The sequence below is a fragment of the Ovis canadensis genome, chromosome 12 (genome assembly GCF_042477335.2).
Source record: "Ovis canadensis isolate MfBH-ARS-UI-01 breed Bighorn chromosome 12, ARS-UI_OviCan_v2, whole genome shotgun sequence".
Lineage (NCBI taxonomy): Eukaryota > Metazoa > Chordata > Mammalia > Artiodactyla > Bovidae > Ovis > Ovis canadensis.
In genome coordinates, this window is record NC_091256.1 from 76,768,749 (window position 1) to 76,790,246 (window position 21,498).

The window sequence follows — 21,498 nt, forward strand, 5'->3', positions numbered from 1 at the left end:
ATGGAGGTAAAATGTTTTAAATTCTCTATTTTTTGAGCCAAAATTAAGGATATTGATTAATTTTTGACTTTGAGAAGTTATGCAGCTAACAAAATATAAATAGAATATACGCATCTACTGTATAGTGACAATGATTCAGAAGAAGGCCAGCATGTAGAGAAAAGGCAATAGAAAAGGTGGGCTATATAGAAAAGACAAAATAAGATAGGTCTGTATGAGTAATTACAGTAGATATAAGCAGAATGAGTGCTCCATTTAAAATGTTGGTATTTTTACTAACTGGATATCCAGGCAAGCACTAAAGAGAAAGAAAGTTGGTGTAGCTACCTTAATATCAGCCAAAATAAAATCGAAGGCAAAAAAGCATTAATAAAGATAAAATGAGTCATTTCATAAAGATAAAAGACACTAGGAAGATAGAACAATGTCAAACATGTATTCATCTAGTTGTGTGTATATACACAAATATATGCATAACATATACATATTACAAAATATGTAACAAAATATAATTCAACAGTTAACAGAGATGAAAACCATCTATCACCATAGAGGCAGATTTTAACACACCTCTCCTAGTAATTGATAAATTTAGCATAAAAAACAATGAGGAAAAATACAGATTTGAATGACGTAATTGACACACTTCAGCTAATGGGTGTATACAACTGTTAAATATATATTCTTTTCAATTATCTATGCAGCTTTCATAAAAATTGACCACATACAGAGCCATAGAGTAAGGTGCAACAAATTTTAAGGGATTATATCGTATATTTTCTGTTACAGTGCAGTTAAACTAGAAATAAATAAGAAATATACACTATACACTTCACAGGGGAAGCCGATGGCACCCACTCCAGTACTCTTGCCTGGAAAATTCCATGGATGGAGGAGCCTGGTGGGCTGCAGTCCATGGGGTCTCAAAGAGTCGGACACAACTGAGCGACTTCACTTTCACTTTTCCCTTTCCTGCATTGGAGAAGGAAATGGCAACCCACTCCACTGTTCTTGCCTGGAGAATTCCAGGGACGGTGGAGCCTGGTAGACTGCCTTCTATGGAGCTGCACAGAGTCAGACACGACTGAAGTGACTTAGCAGCAGCATACACTAATATATATTTGGAAATTAAGAAATGTAATTTTAAGTAACTCATAAGTCAAAGAAGAAATGATAATGGAAATTAGAAAACATTTAAATCTTAATTTTAATGAAAAACACTGTCTATCCAAATTTGTGGGATTTAGTTAAAACAATATATAGAGGGGAATTTATAGCATTTAAATGCTTATGTCAGGGTAGAAGGGCTGGTGATTAATGAGTATTTTATAATAGTTTCTACTGTTGCAAGACAAATTATCCCAAGAGCTAATGGCGTAAGCCAAAGCAATAAATATCTATCCTCTCTCATAGCTTTTGTGGGTCAGGATTTTGAAAGCATGGCTACGTGGTTCTGGCTTGAGGTGTCTCACAAGGTTGCAGTCACATCATCTGAAGGCCACAATGCATCCACTTGCAAGGTCTTGGCCGGCAAATTGGTGCTGGCTGTTGGGAGGAGGCTTCAGTTTCTCCCCACGTGGCCCTTCACAGAAGGCTGCTTGTGTGTTCTCACTGCATGGTGACTAGGTTCTCCCAAGTGGGTGATCCGGAAGAGAAAAAGCCAGGCAGAAGCTATTCTTTCTTGTGACCTATTCTTGGAAGTCACATACTATCATTTTTGCCACTTTCTATTTGTGAGAAATGAGTCACTAAGTCTGGCTCACAAGAGAAGGAAAATTTGGTCCCCCTCTACCTTTTTTTTTTTTTTTTAAAGGAAAGAGTCTCACAGCATTTTAAAACAATCCCAATGAACTGAGCATCTACTCATTGTAGAGGTGAGGAAAAAACTCCAGCAAAATAAATCCCAAGGAAACAGAAGAAAGGCAGTTTTAAATGATAACATCAGAGATTTAAAAAAGAGTAAACAGATACAGAATAATCTGCAAAGTCCAAATTTGGTTTTTTGACAAAGTTGACAACCTTCTAGTAAGATTGGACAAGAAAAAAGAAGGGAGCTATAACTAAGCAATATGAGAAGTAAGGAGGCAACAAGTATAGATGGCACAGAGAATAAAGGAGGCATTGTGAGTGTGTTCTTTCAAAATATGATGACACTATATACAACTATATGCCACTAGTTTTTTAAAATCATTAAAAAAATGGATACATTCCTAGGAAACTGTAATCTACTAAAACTGACTTAACAAATAGAAAAACTGAATAATCCTCCAACAATTGAAAAAGCTAAGTCAGTAGTTTAAAACCCTCCCTCAAAAAGAACACTAAATTTAAAAAGTTTTACGGGCAAGCTATACCAAGTAGAAAAATACATTAGTAATTCCAGTCTTAAACTATTCCAGAATATAGAAAAGGAAAAAAGAAGAGATAGAAACAGTCTCTAACTCCTTTCCTGAAGCAAGAATAACCTTGGTAGAAAAATCTAAAACTGTCATTGCAAAATAGGAAGATTACAGGTCAAATACACCTAACACAGACGTGAACATTCTTTAAGACATTAGTAAATCAAATCAAAAGTAAATTTCTACAAACGAGCAGCAGAGAGTGTTCACAGTCGCACTGTTAATAATAAATAATGGGAGCAACTCAAATGCCTATCAATAGCAAAATGGATACTAGAAATTATGGCATATTAATTCAGCATGTAATTGAAATGTATTCAGCAATGAAAATGAAATATAGCTACAAGCAATAACATGGGTGAATCACTGGAGTTTAATATTGAAAAGAAGCCATGAAAGAAGATGTCATAAAATGTCATGGGATTAAGTCTAAAAACATGCAAAATGATTAAACATATGCAATAAAACTACAAAATCCAGGATGGTGCTTTCTCAAAGGGAAAAGAAGGTAACAGGATTAGAGAGAGGCACCTAAGAAATAAGAGGTAACTGTATGTTCTTTATATTTTTCTGCAAGTTTCATAAGCATTCTTTTATAGCTACTCAATGTTGAGTTAATAAATTTGAAACACCTAATAGAATGAACAATAGCTCCTGGCATCGTTCTCTTCCATTTCATATGCTCTAAGTTTGTTTACAGGGTGGGAAGGACAACTGTCGCTCACCACTCTGTAACAATAGGTGAGGATTTTCTCCAAGCTCTCCTGAATGTTGATTTGTTAAAATTATCTGGGGACTTCCCTGGAGGTCCAGTGGTCAAGAATCTGCCTGCCAATGCAGGGGACCAGTTTGATCCCTGGTCCAGGAAGATTCTACGGGGCCTAAGTGCTCCTGGGCCACAACTACTGAGCCCGAGCTTTTGGGCCCACAAACAGCAACAAGAGAAACCACCACAATGAGACGCCCGTGCACTGCATCTAGAGAACAGTCCCCACTAGCTGCAACTAGAGAAAGCCCGAGCATAGGAACAAAGAGCCTGCGAAGCCATAAAAACATAATAAAAGCAATTTGAAATAAATGCCAGTCAGAGTTCTTTGGTAATGTAGATGATCTATTGAAAGTGAAAGTCGCTCAGTTGTGTCTGACTCTGCGACCCCATGGACTACATAGTCCATGGAATTCTCCAGGCCAGAATACTGGAGTGGGTAGCCCGTTCCCTTCTCCATGGGATCTTCCCAACCCAGGGATCGAACCCAGGTCTCCCAACACTGCAAGCTGATTCATTACCAGCTGAGCCACCAGGGAAGCTCTAGCCACATATTAAAACAATCATACCATTTGCTCTGTCATTTTAAGAAGTCTGTTTCAATCTTAACCACATTCCATCTACAAGTTAAAAAACGGGAAGGCTATTTAAGCTTTCAGTTATAATAACATCAAAAACTGCCCTGTGATTTTGGAATTTATCCAATCCAAATAGCACAGACAAAAAATTTTTGCTTGAGTTCACTTTACCTCTCTGATTGCTTAATCTTTTTGATTATTCTTCCAACTTGTCGCCTTTAACAATCATAATAGCACAATTTTTAGACTTTCATACCAAAATAACTACTTAGTTCACTGGAAGTGAAGGGGGAAGGTAGGCAAGAATCTGTGGTTTCACTGAAACTATAGTGTGTGTTTGACAAGCCAAAAAAAATATTCAACAGTAGTTCAATGGCAACATAGCTTTAGACAGCAAATGAACCAAAGACTATATATATATATATATATATATATGGGTGGTGATAAATGCTCAGTGGCTGAGAGGAGAAGTTCTGTTTATTCTGGTCTCTGATGGAGACCTGTTTTTTCAGGTCCAGCTCTTAAATCTGAACTAATTCCAAGCAGCTCAGACGGTAAAGAATCTGCCTGCAATGCAGGAGATCTGGGTTTGATTCCTAGGTTAGAAAGATCCCCTGGAGAAGGAAATGGTTACCCACTCCAGTATTACTGCCTGGAGAGATCTGTCGACGGAGGAGCCTGGCAGGCTACAGTCTATGGGGTCGCAAAGAGTTGGACACTACAAGTTAGTTGGCTCCAGCTCTTTGAGAAGTTCAAGTAATTTAACCAAATCTCTTAAGTATACATAATATGAATAAAACATGTTGAGACCTAGTATTTCAGTTTTATTGAGATAGAGTTGACATAAAATTATGAGACATTGAAAATGTACATCATGGTGATTTAATGTACATAGACATTGTGAAAGGATTACACTCATCTTGTTAATTAACACATTCATCACCTCCTGTATTTATCCTGGGGGGGGGGGGCAGTGAGAACATTTAAATTTTACTCTTTTAGCAAATTTCGTTACACAGCGTAGTGTTATCACTACAGTCACCGCATTTTCATTACGTCCTCAGACCCGTTTGATCTTATAACTGAAACTTTGTACCCTATTACCAACATCTCCTTATTTCCCCTAACCCTGGCAACCACTTTTCTCCTCTGTTTCTATCCTTTGACTTTTTTTAGATTTCACATATAAGTGATACTATGCAGTATTTGTCTTTCTCTGTCTGGCTTATTTTAGATTTATTACATTTAAAGTATTCCAACCTATGTCCTCACTGCTGCTGCTAAGTCGCTTCAGTCGTGTCTGACTCTGTGCGACCCCAGAGACGGCAGCCCACCAGGCTCCCCCATCCCAGGGATTCTCCAGGCAAGAACACTGGAGTGGGTTGCCATTTCCTTCTCCAATGCATGAAAGTGAAAAGTGAAAGTGAAGTCACACAGTCATGTCTGACTCTTCACAACCCCATGGACTGCAGCCCACCAGGTTCCTCCACCCATGGGATTTTCCAGGCAAGAGTACTAGAGTGGGGTGCCATTGCCTTCTCTGAAACAAGAGTCAGAAAGGGGAAAACGATAACTTCTTAAGAAAAAATGACATTCACATATGAATGTCACATACTTAGAATATGCTGAGTATTACCTGTGTGAGGCAAAGAGCACACACTAACACAAGGAGAGACTAAACTAACTCAAGGAGAGACCAGTCTCCAAGCGGAGAGAATCCTTTAAAAACTTTTGTTGGGGACAGTCTATGAAAACTGGAAATTGATGTCTACAGTAATTAGCAAACATTTTTACTTATAACACATAGAGGTTTTAATGCATTGAAACAAATGTGGACAATGAAATTCTTTTTGTAAGTAAAAGCATTCAAAGAGGTCTTTATAAAAAATGTACTTTTATTTATGTCCAGTCAAACATCATTCATTTGTAGTAAAGTGTCCGAAAGAGTGCCAGCACCGTTGCGTGTATGCGTACTCAGCCGCTCAGTCATGCCCAACTCTTTACGACCCTATAGACTATAGCATGCCAGGCTCCTCTGTCTGTGGGATTTCCCAGACAAGAACACTGGAGTGGGTTGCCATTTCCTTCTCTAGGAGATCTTTCTGACCCAGGGCTGGAACCCTCGTCTCCAGCATCTCTTATACTGGCAGGCAGATTCTTTACCACTGAGCCACTTAGGATCCCCAAGCACAGTTAGAATTCTCTAATTCATAGATATGTGTGTATATAAAAACAACCATGTGCCATAAATCCAGAAATATGTTTTCAAACATTACAAAGAAAATTCAGTGTATATTGTCAGTTGAAATTGATTGATGCCCATGTCAGACACTTAGTCCCTCAAGTAATAAACTTGTTTCATAAGTGGTGATGGGTGTTCAAATAAACACACCGAAAAGGATTTGCTCTAGCTAATTTGAATTATATGACTCTTCTGTTTTAAAATTCAATTTAATTCAGCAGCATTAATTGAACACTGAAAATGTGCAAGTGTCAAAATCCAATCTAACACAGGCATTTGATTTGGCATGGGATTTCTGGGATAAGAGCTCAAGGCATACAACCCTGACAGCAACTGATTCCAAAGTTTAATCACAATTACAGCTCCACATTCAGCCTAACTCACTCCGTTACACACACCCTTGGATGACATAAATGTAATAGGTGATTGAATTAGTCTGAGTTAAAGCAGAAGTTTGCGAAGTGTCTCTACATTATTGTGTTCTCTTCATTAAGAAAGAACCTTTTTATATATTAATACTATCTTTTCCAATGCAGGGGCCCTTAAGCTTCCCAGATATTCCACTGTGCCCTCTTTATGATGACAGCAACTGGTGTTTATTTAGTGGCAGTCCTGGCTGTCCTTCAAGCCAGCAGAGGACTGTTGAACCAAACTTTGCCAGCATTGCACCTTGGTTCCAGCATCACCTTCTTCTGCTGATGATGCCCTAATGTGTGATTCTTTTATTACTCAAATCTGTTATGCTTTATACTGACAATTCTTTCACTTACTCATGCCAGTATATTCATGAATTATTCAAACCACATTTATAATTGTCATCTCTAAAATCATACAAATTCTGAAATCAGATTTACTTTCATTATTAATTCATTGGTGTCTTTGAACCATTTTATGAAACAAGATATTTACCTGAGCACTTCAGGACACAAGGGCTGGAGGAGGTAGTGTTAAAGAACCCACCTACCAATGCAGGAGACATAAGAGACATGGGTTCAATCCTTGGGTTGGGAAGATCCCCTGGAGGAGGGCATGGCAACCCACTCCAGTATTCTTGCCTGCAGAATCCCATGGACAGAGGAGCCTGGCAGGCTACAGTCCAAAGGGTTGCACAGAGTCAGACATAACTGAAGCAACTTAGCATGCATGCACACAGTGGGGCACAGGATGATACAAGATTTACCTTTAGGAATTTATAATAGAGTTAGAGAACGGGGACACCCAGACATGAAAATGAACGCCATAAGCATCCAATCACTGGAACAGATAATAGACACAAGTGAAGTTATTCTTGGGGCTTTCATGGCAGGGGTCAGTCTGAAGCTTGTTCTTAAAGGACCAAGAGAGAATGTGAAGAGGTGAGGAGTGAATGTTTCAGGTGTATAAGAAGGTCCAAAATGTCTGAGTAAAGCTTCCATTAAAAGCAGGTGGGTGAGGCAGGGCAGCAGGGTTAGGGGAGAGGAAGCTTGTACTTGAGGAGGAAATCAGGCATACACAACCAGTTTCTTTGGAATGAAGTGTTTCATTTTTTCAAAAATGGCAGTGCTGCTGAAGGCTTTTAATAAAAACAATTGTGTTTAAATATGATTCATCTGACCATTACACATGAAAGGAGATGGAGGTAATTGAAAATCAACTGAAAGCCTCTTAGAATGTTTTTTTATGAGTCCAAAGCAGGTTGGTAGCAGTGAACTTGAAGTAAACTATAGACGAGACATTGGCAATTGAGTGGGTGAGTCAGAGAACCTAAATGAGTTACTGAATTTCACATGGCTTGGTATTCCTAATGAACATGTTGCTTAAATGTTCAACGGTAAAATCACAGATCCATGTAGTGAGTGAAGTTAGTATTTAACACAAGATCACCCATCTATTCTGCATTAATGTTTACAGATTTGGGGTGCAAACATCTGTAGGCTACCTGAACACGCTCCCCATAGTTTGCCCCCCATGGGCATATTTGCAACTATTCCTGAGGATGGAGGGTGGATATATTTGCAGAGCCTGTACCAGATGCCAGGCCTTCAGCCAACGGCTTCTCCTCTGTCTTCTAGGAGCTTAAAAGTTATATCCTCTCTCCAAGGTTAGTCGTGGCTTTGATGACCACATGCAGGCTGCTGACTTCCCCCGTGTCTGCACTCCTGCTGTCCAGCTCTGTCTGGGCATCCGTCTACAAGACTCTCTCACCTGGATGTCCCTAGACTTCCCCAGCTCAACACCTGCAGCACTGAAAACAAACTTTCCCTGGAAACTGCTCCTCCTTTTTTTTTCAAATTAACTAATTAATTTGGCTGTGCCGTGTCTTAGCTGCAGCACACAGGATCTTTGATCTTAGTTGTAAGATTTGGGATCTTTTAGTCGGGGCATGTGGGATCTAATCGCCTAACCAGGCGTTGAACCCAGGCCCCCTGCACTGGGAGCGTGGAGTCTTAGCCACTGGCTGACCAGGGAAGTCACTAAAGCCTGCTCCTCTTTCACACAAGGTGCCCGTCTCAGAGAAAGGCAGAAACCTGGAGCTCTTCCTTGGGTTCTCCCACCGCCTCACTCTGCACATGATCTATCCTTAAGTTCTGTTGATTCTGCTTCTGGATATCTCTCTTATTCAGCCACCTCTTGCCACCTAAACTGTCACCTCGTTGGTGCAAGCTACCACTATCTTTTGCCTGCCAAAGCTGCCTAAGTGGCCTCCTGGCATCCCAGTGGCTACCCTCCATCCACTGCCCACACAGCAGCCAGTGTGTGTGACCTTTCTAGCATGAAAATATGACTGACCTGCTTCTGTGCTTGGAACCTTTCAATGGTTTCCAATTGGTGCTCGAATCAAGTGCAAATTCCTTAATATGCTTCACACAGCCCTTTATAGACTGGCTCCATCTCTCCATCCTCACTTGGCATCTCTCTCCTCTCTGAGCATCAGCCACATGAAATTCTTTTAGTTCCTCTAATAGTCTATGCTTTGACTCTTTTCCAGTCCCAACAAATCCTATTCCTCCTGCCAGGAACACTTTTCCCCCTTCCTGAAAATTCTTATGCCAAGGAATGATTTTCATGAGCTGGAAGGACAGACTCACATTGATAATGATCATTATTCCACATTGCATGTGTACAGCCCTTTATATATGCTAATAGTTTTAACTACATCTCTGTAACTACAAGACCCTGATGCTGAGAAAGATAGAAGGCAGATAGAAGATAGAAGGCAGAAGGAGAAGGGAACGATAGAGGATGAGATGGTTGGATGGCATCACCAACTCAATGGACATGAGTTTGAGCAAGCTCTGGAAGATGGTGAAGGACAGGGAAGACTGGTGTGCCGCAATCCATGGGATCACAAAGAGTCAGACACAATTGAGTGACTGAACAATAACAACACCTCTGTAACTACAAGGATCATATTTTGCAAACTACAATTATGAATAGAATTTTGGACAACAGGACTGTCTTAGATCATCTTGGCTTTATGTAAGACCCATTTTTGTAGCAGTGGACATTAAGAACCCTAGAATTCTCCCATCTGGGAAAAGGCCCTGCAGTAAAATTCCAAAAGGACAGAGGACAGCAATTGCTCTAGGCACGTGTCACGTAATGGGACTGATTACGTAGTGGCACCCCAAATTGTGCCACTCTAGTATGAGTACTATTTTGAGCTGAAAACAATCAAAGCCCCGAAAGACTCAGGAAGAGCCTCTTAACTTCCCCTTTGCTGACTAAAAGAATTAAGGTATGAGGACTGTCCTAGAAAGAAGACATCACCATAGATAAGTATAGCAAAGTATTAAGTGTGGTAGACAGGGGAACCTAGCAAAGCCTTTTGATCAAAGTCCTCTGTGTTCCACGGTCGTTTTTAACTTCTTATTTTGTATTGGAGTACAGCTGATTTCCAGAAAAACATCTATTTCTGCTTTATTGACTATGCCAAAGCCTTTGACTGTGTGGATCACAATAAACTGTGGAAAATTCTGAAAGAGATGGGAATACCAGACCACCTGACCTGCCTCTTAAGAAACCTATATGCAGGTCAGGAAGCAGCAGTTAGAACTGGACATGGAACAACAGACTGGTTCCAAATAGGAAAAGGAGTACATCAAGGCTGTATATTGTCACCCTGCTTATTGACCTGCCTCTTAAGAAACCTATATGCAGGTCAGGAAGCAGCAGTTAGAACTGGAGATGGAACAACAGACTGGTTCCAAATAGGAAAAGGAGTACATCAAGGCTGTATATTGTCACCCTGCTTATTTAACTTCTATGCAGAGTACATCATGAGAAACGCTGGGCTGGAGGAAGCACAAGCTGGAATCAAAATTGCCGGGAGAAATATCAATAACCTCAGCTATGCAGATGACACCACCCTTATGGCAGAAAGTGAACAGGAACTAAAAAGCCTCTTGATGAAAGTAATAGAGGAGAGTGAAAAAGTTGGCTTAAAGCTCAACATTCAGAAAATGAAGATCATGGCATCTGGTCCCATCACTTCATGGGAAGTAGATGGGGAAAACAGTGGAAACAGTGGCAGACTATTTTGGGGGGCTCCAAAACCACCGCAGATGGTGACTGCAGCCATGAAATTAAAAGACGCTTACTCCTTGGAAGAAAAGTTATGACCAACCTAGATAGCATATGCAAAAGCAGAGACATTACTTTACCAACAAAGGTCCATCTAGTCAAGGCTATGGTTTTTCCAGCGGTCATGTATGGATGTGAGAGTTGGACTGTGAAGAAGGCTGAGTGCCGAAGAATTGATGCGTTTGAACTGTGGTGTTGGAGAAGACTCTTGAGGGTCCCTTGGACTGCAAGGAGATCCAGCCAGTCCATTCTGAAGGAGATCAGCCCTGGGATTTCTTTGGAAGGAATGATGCTGAAGCTGAAACTCCAGTACTTTGGCCACCTCATGCGAAGAGTTGATTCATTAGAAAAGACCCTGATGCTGGGAAGGATTGGGGGCAGGAGAAGAAGGGGACAACAGAGGATGAGATGGCTGGATGGTATCACCGCCTCGATGGATGTGAGTCTGAGTGAACTCCGGGCATTGGTGATGGACAGGGAGGCCTGGCGTACTGTGATTCATGGGGTCACAAAGAGTCAAACACGACTGAGCGACTGAACTGAACTGAACTGATAGCTGATTAACACTGTTGTGATAGTTTTAGGTGGAGAGCAAAAAGACTCAGCCATATATATCCATGTATCCTTTCTCCCCCAAACTCCCCTCCCATCCAGGCTGCCACACAACACTGAGCAGTTCCTCGCGCTGCACAGTAGGTCTTTGTGGCTATCCATTTTGAATACAGCAGTGTGTGTACACGTCCATCTCAAGCTCTCTAACTGTCCCTTCTCCCCTTCCTTGCCCCTGGCAACCATAAGTTTGATTTCTGTGAGTCTGTTTGTTTCTATTTTGTAAATAAGTCCATCTGTTCATGTCCTTTTAGATTCTGCATATAAAGGGATATCATACCACGTTTCTGCTTCTCTGACTTACTCAGTATGACAATCTCTAGTCCATGTTGCTGCAAATGGTGTTATTTCACTTTTTGATGGCTGCATGATATTCTATTATATGTATGTACCATGTCCTCTTTATCTATTCCTCTGTTGATGGATGTGTCTCACTGTCTTTGGATGGCCCAGCAAACATTTGTTCACCAAACATTAACGCTTCTGTCTTCCTATGAATGTAGAACCCTGAATTACCTTACTTCCCTTTGAAGCCTCAGACCCCCCACTTCCTTCTCCATAGTCCAGAATATATATAAATCTCACCATATCCTGCTGTCTTTGAAATTCTTCATACTTAAGTGAATTCCCCATCCACAGGTTATAAATTTGGTTTTCTACTGTTAATCGATCTTGTGTTAACTACCAGCCAAAAAAACTAAAGGGGAAGTTTCTCCTTCCCTTCCCCGCTCCCACAATGGGCTTCGTATTTAGTCCAGTGTGTTGGAGGGGGATGCTAAAGATCACTCTTGTGGAACTTCTTATGCCTGCTCAATGAAAGAGTGTCAAAAATAAAAACAACAGAGGCTTCCCTGGTGATCCAGATGTTAAGAATCTGCTTTTCAATGCAGGGGCTGTGGGTTCAATCCCTGGACTGAGAACTAATATCCCACATGCTGTGGGACAACTAAGCCTGTACTCCACAGCTAGAGAGAAACTCGCGCGCTGCAACTAAGACCTGAAGTAGCCAAAAATAAACAAACAAACATGTAAATATCTAAATAAATAAAAATTTAAAAAAATAACAACAACCACACACACATACACACACATCTCTGTGCTCCTTAGGAATGTAAATAATCTTTGAGGCACACAAAGGAAGCGCCGTCTCTTGAAGAGGAGCAGAGAGCTCTCTACTTGTCCTTACCTGCCTTGGAATATAGCCTTATTGTCCAAGGGCAGGGTGTAATCAGGCCCTTTGTCAGGGTTAAATATGGACAAACCCCCTCCATAAGGAGGAACAGAAGACGTGGTTCCAGATTCAGAATGAATGGACATGGGTACTTAGACCAGTTTGAACCCAGAACTCCCAGGGTAAGTGGCTTGGGCTGTGTGGTGGGATTTGAACACAGCAGGAGGTATCCTGGGATGCCCCTCCTGCCCCAACGCCCACGTCAAGTGACAGAAATCCTGGGTGGAACTTACCATGAAGGTAATGAGATGATCTTCCCTGAAAGATCTCCTGAGGGCATTATGCTAAGTGAAATAAGTCAGACAGAGAGAAACAAATAGTGTACGATCTCACTTACATGTGGAATCGTAAAAAAAAAAAACAAAACTGAATTTAGAAACAGAGACCAGATTGGTTGTTGCCAGAGGAGACGGGGGTAGGATGAATGAAGGGGGTCAAATGTATGAACCTCCAGCTATAAAATAAAATCAGGGGATGTGCTGTACAGCGTGGTGACTATCGTTAATAATACTGTATTATATATTACAAAGTTGATAAGAGAAGAGATCTTAAAAGATCTCATAAGAAAAAAATGCTATTAACCTCTTGAGGTGACAGGTGTTAACTAAACTTGTGCTGATCATTTTACAATGATCATGTATTAAATCATTACGTTGTACACCTGAAACTAATAACAATGCTACATGTCAATTATATCTCAATAAAACTAGGGAAGAAAGATCCCTAAGGACCTGTGAATGGATGGATCAATAGCAGCTCAGCGTCAGATGCTAGGATATCTCAGACCTAATTCTCAGCGGTGGCACACGCTGGCCTGAGCGCCCATCAACAATACAAGCGTACAGCCCAGAGCCCAGTTGCCCCTCTCCGCAGCCCCCTCAGCGTTTCTGGTCCTATTACAGCATTCATTTGACACCTATTTCTAAACCCTTCGGGTAATTATGGAAAAAAATAATGGTTAACTGGGAGTTTGTGAAATCTCTTAATGGTTTACTCCAGATCCTACAATGAATAACAGGGAGAGATTGAAACCCAAAAAAAGTGACTTAGTAAAGATGAGTGGTACATTGTGTGGTCAAAAACAAAGAAACAGAGGCAGGAAAGGAGAGATCCATGGGCTCATTGGCCCATGGCTGTCCAGAACAATTCTCTACAATGTTCTGATGGTCTCTGGTTCTGACGGGAGCCACGGGAAAGTTCTGCCAAGTCATGCCAAGTCTGCAGAAAACCTCAGTGAGCTTTCTGGACAGAGGAATGTGACACAGAAGAACTAGGGCCACGTGACTGGACCTCATTATCTCAGTGCCTTTGATAACATACTGGAGAGCAGAGTGGGGTTTTGAATCGACTGATATCTTCCATAAATGGACTCTAAATGCAGGCTTACAATGCTTCCAAAACCTCCCCAGAGAAATTCCTATTATGTACATGAAGGGAGAATGAAGCCAGCCCCATTTGGCGGGGTAGAGAACATGCTCTGCCGAGTGAAACTTCGCGGCTTCTGTGTTCAGTGCCCATGGCATGTTCCTACCAGACCACGGCCCTGCACACAGAGGGGCAGGTGAACTGAAAAGATGAGTCAGATGGTACAGGCAGTGCTGGGAAAGTCTCTGCTCTCTAAAATATCAAAACCACAAGGCAAGATATCAATAAGGGTAACATTTCTACAAAGTCCCTAATGAGTTATGAGCCAGTGTTATGACAAATGTTACTCAGAGTTGCTATAGCAAAATAGAGTGACATTATCTTTTTCCATTAGCCTCCTATCACTACACCAGCTAAAATCGAGAACGGGTTGAGAAGCATCACTAGCAACTTTTGCTCTGTGGAACTGACACTCTCAGGGAAACCTCAGAACTTTAAGTGTACAATACGTGTTTGTGTTCAGTTGTTTAGTCATGTCTGACTCTTTGTGATCCCATGGACTGTAGCCCACCAGGCTCCTCCGTCCATGGGATTCTCCAGTGGGTAGCCAAATGGCAACCCATTTCAGTACTCTTGTCTGGAAAATCCCACGGACGGAGGAGCCTGGTGGGCTGCAGTCCATGGGGTCGTGAAGAGTCGGACACGACTGAGCGACTTCACTTTCACTTTTCATTTTCATGCATTGGAGAAGGAAATGGCAACCCACTCCAGTGTTCTTGCCTGGAGAATCCCAGGGATGGGGGAGCCTGGTAGGCTGCCGTCTATGGGGTCGCACAGAGTCGGGCACTACTGAAGCAACTTAGCAGCAGCAGCAGCCATTTCCTTCTCCAAAGTGTACAATACAATTCACTTTATTAGGAAATAAAGGCACAGAAGAATGAGGTGACTCAACTCAAATGTCACCTGCCCAGGGGGGCCTCCTCTGACCAGCCTTCTCCATTCTTCCCTGTGCAACAACTTCTAGTTACCCTTTAACACATATCTTTGACAACAATCAAGTTGTCCTCTGAATTGGTGCAAGTGTTTGTTCCTCCTTTCCGTCTGAATGTAGACCCCAGAGAAAGGGAATTTGCATGGTTCATTACTCTGTCCCTAATACCTTGAGAGAGGCTGGCACAGAGTAAGCTTGCAATAACATTTGACTGGTTAGCTTTCCAACTGCCAAATGACAAACAGCTCAATCATCTGTAACAGAAGGCTTCGTGGAGTCCAGAAAAACCAGTATTCATATCAACTTTTCAAGAATACCACTTACAAGAATGAGCAGTCTTTTTTATTATAGACATAACAGTTAAATCAGCATATACAGGCAACACAATCTGAAGCAATGCCATGCCAAGTGTGGTCTGTGGACCAACAGCATCAGTATCCCTTGGCAGTTTGTTAGAAATGCAAAATCAGGGCCCTACCACAGACCCAGTAAATATCTGTAGGTGGAGCCAAAAAAATCTGTTCAGCAAGTTTTCCAGGTGATTCTTATGTATCCTAAAGTTTTGAGTAACTAATTCAGAAATAAAAGTGAGAAAATGAAATGTCATAAGGCTAGGATTTTCTTAGGGACAACTGGTTCATTCTTGATGTCACTGAGATTTTTTAAAAGTCAGGACAGGGCCCTCCCTGGTGGTCCAGTGGTTAAGGATCCACCTTGCAATTCAGGGGACACCAGTCCAATCCAAGGTCCGGGAAGATGCCACATGCCACAGAGCATCTAAGTCCAAGCACTGAAACTCCTGAAGCCCACGTGCCTAGAGTCTGTGCTCTGCGTCAAGAGGAGACACCGCAGTGAGAAGCTGCTCACCACAACTAGAGAAAGCCCACGTGCAGTAACAAAGACACAGCCAAAAATAAATATAATGAAAATAAATATTAAAAAGCCAATCAGGACGGAAGAGGAGGAGGAGGCATTATACTCAAAATCGTATGCATGAATACGGTGCTCTGCCTACATGGGCCCTCAGACACCTACTCCACATCCTGCTGCACTGAGGCTCTGCTGCCCTGGGCTTCCCAGATGGCACTAGTGGTAAAGAACCTGCCTGCCAACGCAGGAGACATAAGAGACGAGGGTTCAATTCCTGGGTCCGGAAGATCCCCTGGAGGAGGAAATGGCAACCTACTGCAGTATTCTTGCCTGGAGAATCCCATGGACAGAAGAACCTGGTGGGCTAGAGTCCCTGCTGACGCAGAGTCGGACACGACTAACGATCTACACACACACATACAGCATATCCTGCCTAGACTAAGCAGCTAGCAAATCGACTGCGCTCTTTGTGCACAAAACTCACACCTCACTCAGCTTCCCTCTCCTTCCCCAAGGCAACACCATCTGTGGCTCTCTCAAGAAATCATTCTATAGGTGACTGATCAGGCCAGTCGAGAAAAGGCAGCCCAGCGGGGCCCAGCGGGCAGCCTGCCATACCGTGATTCAGATGTCTGATGCAGTCACTCAGGACAGCGCTGAGCTTCTTCTGGCCAGCGGCATCCTGGAAGCAGAAGTAGCCGTGTCTGAGGAAGGGCTGCCACAGGTACACCGGGAATTCCTTGGGCAGGACCACAAAGGGCTGCGTGTTCTCCTTCTCATTGGATGCTGAAGAAACACAGAAAACACCAAGATATCTTAACATGTTTATGTCTTATTTTAAATTCCTATTTCAGGCTGTGAGAGCTTACTTCAGGCTGTGGTATGAAATGTCTTCACAGGGTCGGGGAAAAGGAGAGTCCAGGCTCCCCTTTGCATGCCGCCACCAGCTTCACCTGCCTCACTCGAGCAGGTGGCCTCATCTCCTATCCACAGGGATGGCTGAGGCCATCAGACACAATCGAGCTCAGCTTCCTCATCTGGAATGAGCTACAGTCAGAGTGGGGTCTTTCCTTGGCTGCCACTGTGTCCACCTGTTGGACACTCACCCTACCAGCTCCCGATTCACCAGCTCTGCTCTCTGCTCTCCACTCTCTTCCCACCCCCACCCCTCAATCACTGCCAAACCAGCATTTGCAGCTTTGATGCCATCAACCCTTATTCTTACCCTAAACTTGTTCCTTCTTCACCAGTCCCCAAACCAAACTGCCTGGGTCACTGATGTCATCCTTACTGCCGGCTTATGGCTTCTTCTTTATTACCCACCCTTTCAACCTGATCAGGGATTATCTGTTGCACCCAGTTACCCCTTCCTTTGAAAACATTCTCTTCCCTTGACTTCCAGGAGGGTGACCTTCTCCTTGCTTTTTAAACATCACTGCCCCTTTTCACTTTTATTGGTTCCTCTGCCCTTCTCTCCATCTCTTTCTTTAAGTGTTGGTGTTTACCCTGTTCTGCGCTGGTTTCTGCCCCACTCTCTTCTCTACTCTCCCGAGGGAGGTATCGTCATCCTTCCTATGACTTTGCGTATTGCTTCTGCAGTTCATGCTTCTTTTTTTCTCCTTTCCCTCTATCATACTTTTGCAGAGAAAACTCTCATTCATCCTTCGAAACTCAGTTCAAAAGCCACCTCCTCTGGGATGCCTTTGTTGGCACCACCCTCTGCCACCAGAGACAGTAGGGTGCTCCCTACCTTGTCTTCTCAAAATGTAATGATCTGTGTTTGTGTCTGGTTCTCACACTCAGAGTGAGTGACATAAAGTGAGGTAAACATCCCCCACCTCCAATTAGGGCTTCCCTGGTGGCTCAGAGCTAAAGAATCCACCTGCCAATGCAGGAGATGCAGGTTTGATCCCCGGGTTGGGAAGACCCCCAAGAGAAGGAAATGGCAATCCACTCCAGTATTCTTGCCTGGAGAATCCCATGGACAGAGGAACCTGGCAGGCTAGAGTTGGACACGACTGAGCGACTAAACAACAACCACCTCCAATTAATTCTCCCCAGAAGCAGAACCACTGCCCTGGAGCTCCTTGAGGGTGGAGGCTCCACTGTACATATCTCTGCGTGCTCAACTCATAGCATACAAACCCAGTAGACGTTGTACTACAGTTTGTTAAATGAATAAATATGTTATGTGGTCCTAGGAAATTTTTAAAGCCTTAAACAATAGAACTTTCAGCCCTTTCTTCAAAATCAATTCCAAGAAACTCAAGTTGAGCCATACAATTACTCAGATGTCCTGTCTAAACTTTATTCCTCTCCATGCATTCCATTTCTATGATATTGCATTCATTTAAATGAGCCCCAGCTTGTTTCTAGAGTCGTGGAAAACAAGCAGAAGGAAAAATGAATTCTGGGCTCCCTGCCCACATAATGGGCACTATCTCAAGGGAAGCAAGAGGAGAGGGACCTACTAAGAGGCAACTGAAAGCACTGGGCATACCAAGAAATGGATCATAACCATGAGGAAAGCTGCAGAACAGACTCCTGCTACCGGCAAGCTGAGATTGGTTTAGATATAGAATAGATTTCTTGGGGCATACATGGGAGTTCCATTTCTGAACTTAATAAAGCTGAACATGTTGTGAGCACAATCTTGAGCTCACCAGTCCCAAGCAAAATACCAAGGAATGAATCAGCATACGAATGCCAACAAATGAATAAATGATTAAATACTGTAGCAGAGACCTCTGGCTGTAACACATTTCTATCCTCTCCTCTTTCTAATAAAATCCCTGATTTTTAGTTTAGCAAGTGCCATTATAGACTAAAGACTACATTTCCAGCCTCCACTGCAGTTTGGTTTGCCAACGCCACCAAGTTTTGGCCAACTACTGTGTAAAGAAGACCTATATTGATAAACCCGTTAGTGTTTTTGCTCAAGTGAAGTTAATTCCTCCAATCTTTACAGTGCCTTTATTCTTTTCAATAAAATTAGAATCACACAGCAATCACAGTTTGTGAAACAACACTCCTTGCCCTTTCCAAGATGTCACAATATTGTATAAACAATTGAAAGCAATATTCACCCTTTACATTTCAAAGCTTTCACAAGCCCCATAAAATTCATTTCTATTGTTCTCTAGTTATAACTCACTTAACCTCTTACAATAATTTTCCAGATGCCATTTTTTCCAGTCTGCATTTTTTCTGAGTTGAGTTACAAGGATATCGCAAATGATCTCCTATAGAATATTCTGTTTTTAAAACTGAGAAGGCCACAACATACAATTTAAAGAGTCACTGAAATCCCCAGTCTGAAGTTCTGGGTCAAGTGGCAGTAGTCATCCAGGCCTTGTGTTTTTTATTCCTTTTCATTCCTTCTGACTTGATCTCATCAATAAATCAATTAATGTATTATCTGCTCTGACGGATTTCATTGGAAAATTCTTTTAAGAGGTTCTAAAGAGCCAACATGTTGGTATCCCCATTTCTAGCGGCAGCTCCAAAGCCAAGAAAACATATAAGTAGACATTAAAATATAATAAAACATATAGTACACATAAAGTGTTGTTTTAGCTTGAATTACTTAGTAAGAGTTTGTTAATCTAGGTTTACGGTTCATGTACTAATCCTATAATAGCGTTATTAAAAACAATACACTAAGCATTCTGCACTGAAATAACAATTGATAAAATTATTTTACATTTTCCCCCATAAATTCCAGTGAAATGATTACACCTATTAATAAGAACCAGGACTCTCTTCAAGAAACTAAGTAATTATTGTGTGCTTTGATTTACACAAAGCCAAATGGAGTTATTACATTATCCACAGTTCATGAATCTCTATGAAACGCTCTATTTGGTCTGTATATTATCCCTTACACTCTCGGCATGGAGAAAGTGAAATGAATGAAAATGAAAGTATGTTAGAGTTGGTAATAACCTTCTAGATTTTCAATTTCAAGTCCCTAGAGTCAGGAGAAACAGAATTCAAAAAGGTTCAGCAATGGCTAAGGAAAATGCTTGATAAGCATCACAGAACGAGATGAAAATTCAGTCTTCGAATTCTCAGTTCAATGTTCTTTCTATAGCAGTATTCAGCTATTATTTATAGATATGCTAATTAATGCAATGGTTTTTTACACAGTACCTAAGAGTTACTCTAATGCCTAATGCCTACTAAAAGTATTTTGTTGATTTAGGATATTTTATTGCAAATCATCCTAAAATTAGAAAAATAATGTTTTCTGACAGGTTTTACTGAAAGATGGGATTGTACATTTCACAGACTGGGCCCGAAACATTTATTTTTGCTGCCCTGTGTAAAGCTTGCAATTATTCCAAAGCCTCAAGATATCTGACCAACAGTATATTTTCTATATGCTAGAAACACAGTGACTGACTTGTGTATTACCAAATATGATTTAAAGTAATAGAAGTGGTACAAGGTTTACCTGAATTACAGAAATTATATCTTCCACTTGCCTATGGAGAATGTGTGTCTAGCCGAGGGTTCCTCAACCTTGGCCTTTAATGCCAGATGATTCTTCAGCGTCAAAGACAGTTCAGTGCATTGTCGGATATTTAGCAATAATTACTGGCTTCTATTCACTAAATGTCTATTGCACCATCCTCTCATGTTGTGATGACCAAAAATATCTCCAGATACAGCCAAATGTCCCTGGAGAGTGAAATCCCCCCACCCTCACCCTTGAGAAGAACTGGTCTAACCAAACAGAACATGTTTAGGAATTTTGTCTTGGGAAGGAATGCTCAGTAACTCACCAATAGGGTCTGGGAAATGCCGATCAGATAATAAATTGTATTCATCTTCTGAGGTTAGCACCTTGCCACCAGCTGGAAGAATTCGGCTTTTAGGGGGAGCTCCTTTCTGATAGGCCTAAGAAAGGAAAGGCAAAAATGAGTGGACTTTTTCCTCATTGGGTTTTTGGGAAATATCAGGAATACTAGAAATAGACAACCCAGACACTATACACTCAGAGATAGAAATTCCCACACTATATCATTGAGTAAGAGCCATTTATACAAAAATTATATTTTGCACCAGAAGCCTCTGTCATAGCAAACATCAGGACTTGCTCTAGGACCAAAAAAGAAAGAAAGGCTCTTATACTTTTCACTGGCTATGTTCTGGCTGTAGTGATTGGGACAGGGAAGGGCACATGACCTCAGGATGTCCAATCAGAGTGAGTGTTAGGGTCAGCAAGAAAGGTTCTTACAGTTTCCACTGGTTATATCCTGGATGCAGCAATTGGGTCAGGAATGATCACATGACCTGATTCAAGCCAATCATAGTGAGCTTCAGGACTTGCAAGCGAGGCTGACAGAAAGCCTCAACTCTGAGAGAAGGTGAGGACAGGACACTGGGCTGCCATCTTGTTACTGTGGAGAAGTCTGAAGGTTTCTTGCCATGGAGATTTGGGCCTGGTAAGGAAGCTGGGCTGAATGAAGGCAAAGATTTCAGATGGAAGAAAGAGCAAACTGAGTTCTGATATCACTGGAGCCATGAATCCAACTGCACCTGAAGCTGGGCCTGTGCCCTGGGCATTTTAGGTCAGGAGTCAACCAATCCCAGCCCTTTTTTTAAAATTTAAATCTTAAAATTTCCCTCCCCCCCTTTTTTTTAAAACTGAAGGATAGTTGATTTCATGGATCACAGCCTTGTCATGGAAAAGAGGCTTACATAACTCAATAAAGCTAAGAGCCATGCCATGCAAGGCCACCCAAGATGGACAGGTCATAGTGGAGAGCTCTAACAAGATGTGGTTCACTAGAGAAGGGAATGGCAAACCACTCCAGTATTCTTGCCATGAGAACCCCATGAACAGTATGAAAAGGCAAAAAACCGTGACACTGGAAGA

The 21,498-nt window shown here is 41.9% G+C and overlaps 1 protein-coding gene across 3 annotated transcripts in view; it reads right to left on the reverse strand.

The window, feature by feature from the left end:
• Positions 1–21,498, reverse strand: part of NIBAN1 (niban apoptosis regulator 1) — a 175,938-nt gene that overhangs the window by 67,917 nt on the left and 86,523 nt on the right. For all 3 annotated transcript variants that reach the window (XM_069546286.1, XM_069546287.1, XM_069546285.1), the window contains 2 exons: positions 20,402–20,516; positions 16,233–16,400 (listed from right to left, as the gene is read on the reverse strand). In XM_069546286.1, the coding sequence (XP_069402387.1) occupies positions 16,233–16,400; positions 20,402–20,516 (283 nt within the window). The remainder of the gene's footprint in view (positions 1–16,232; positions 16,401–20,401; positions 20,517–21,498) is intronic.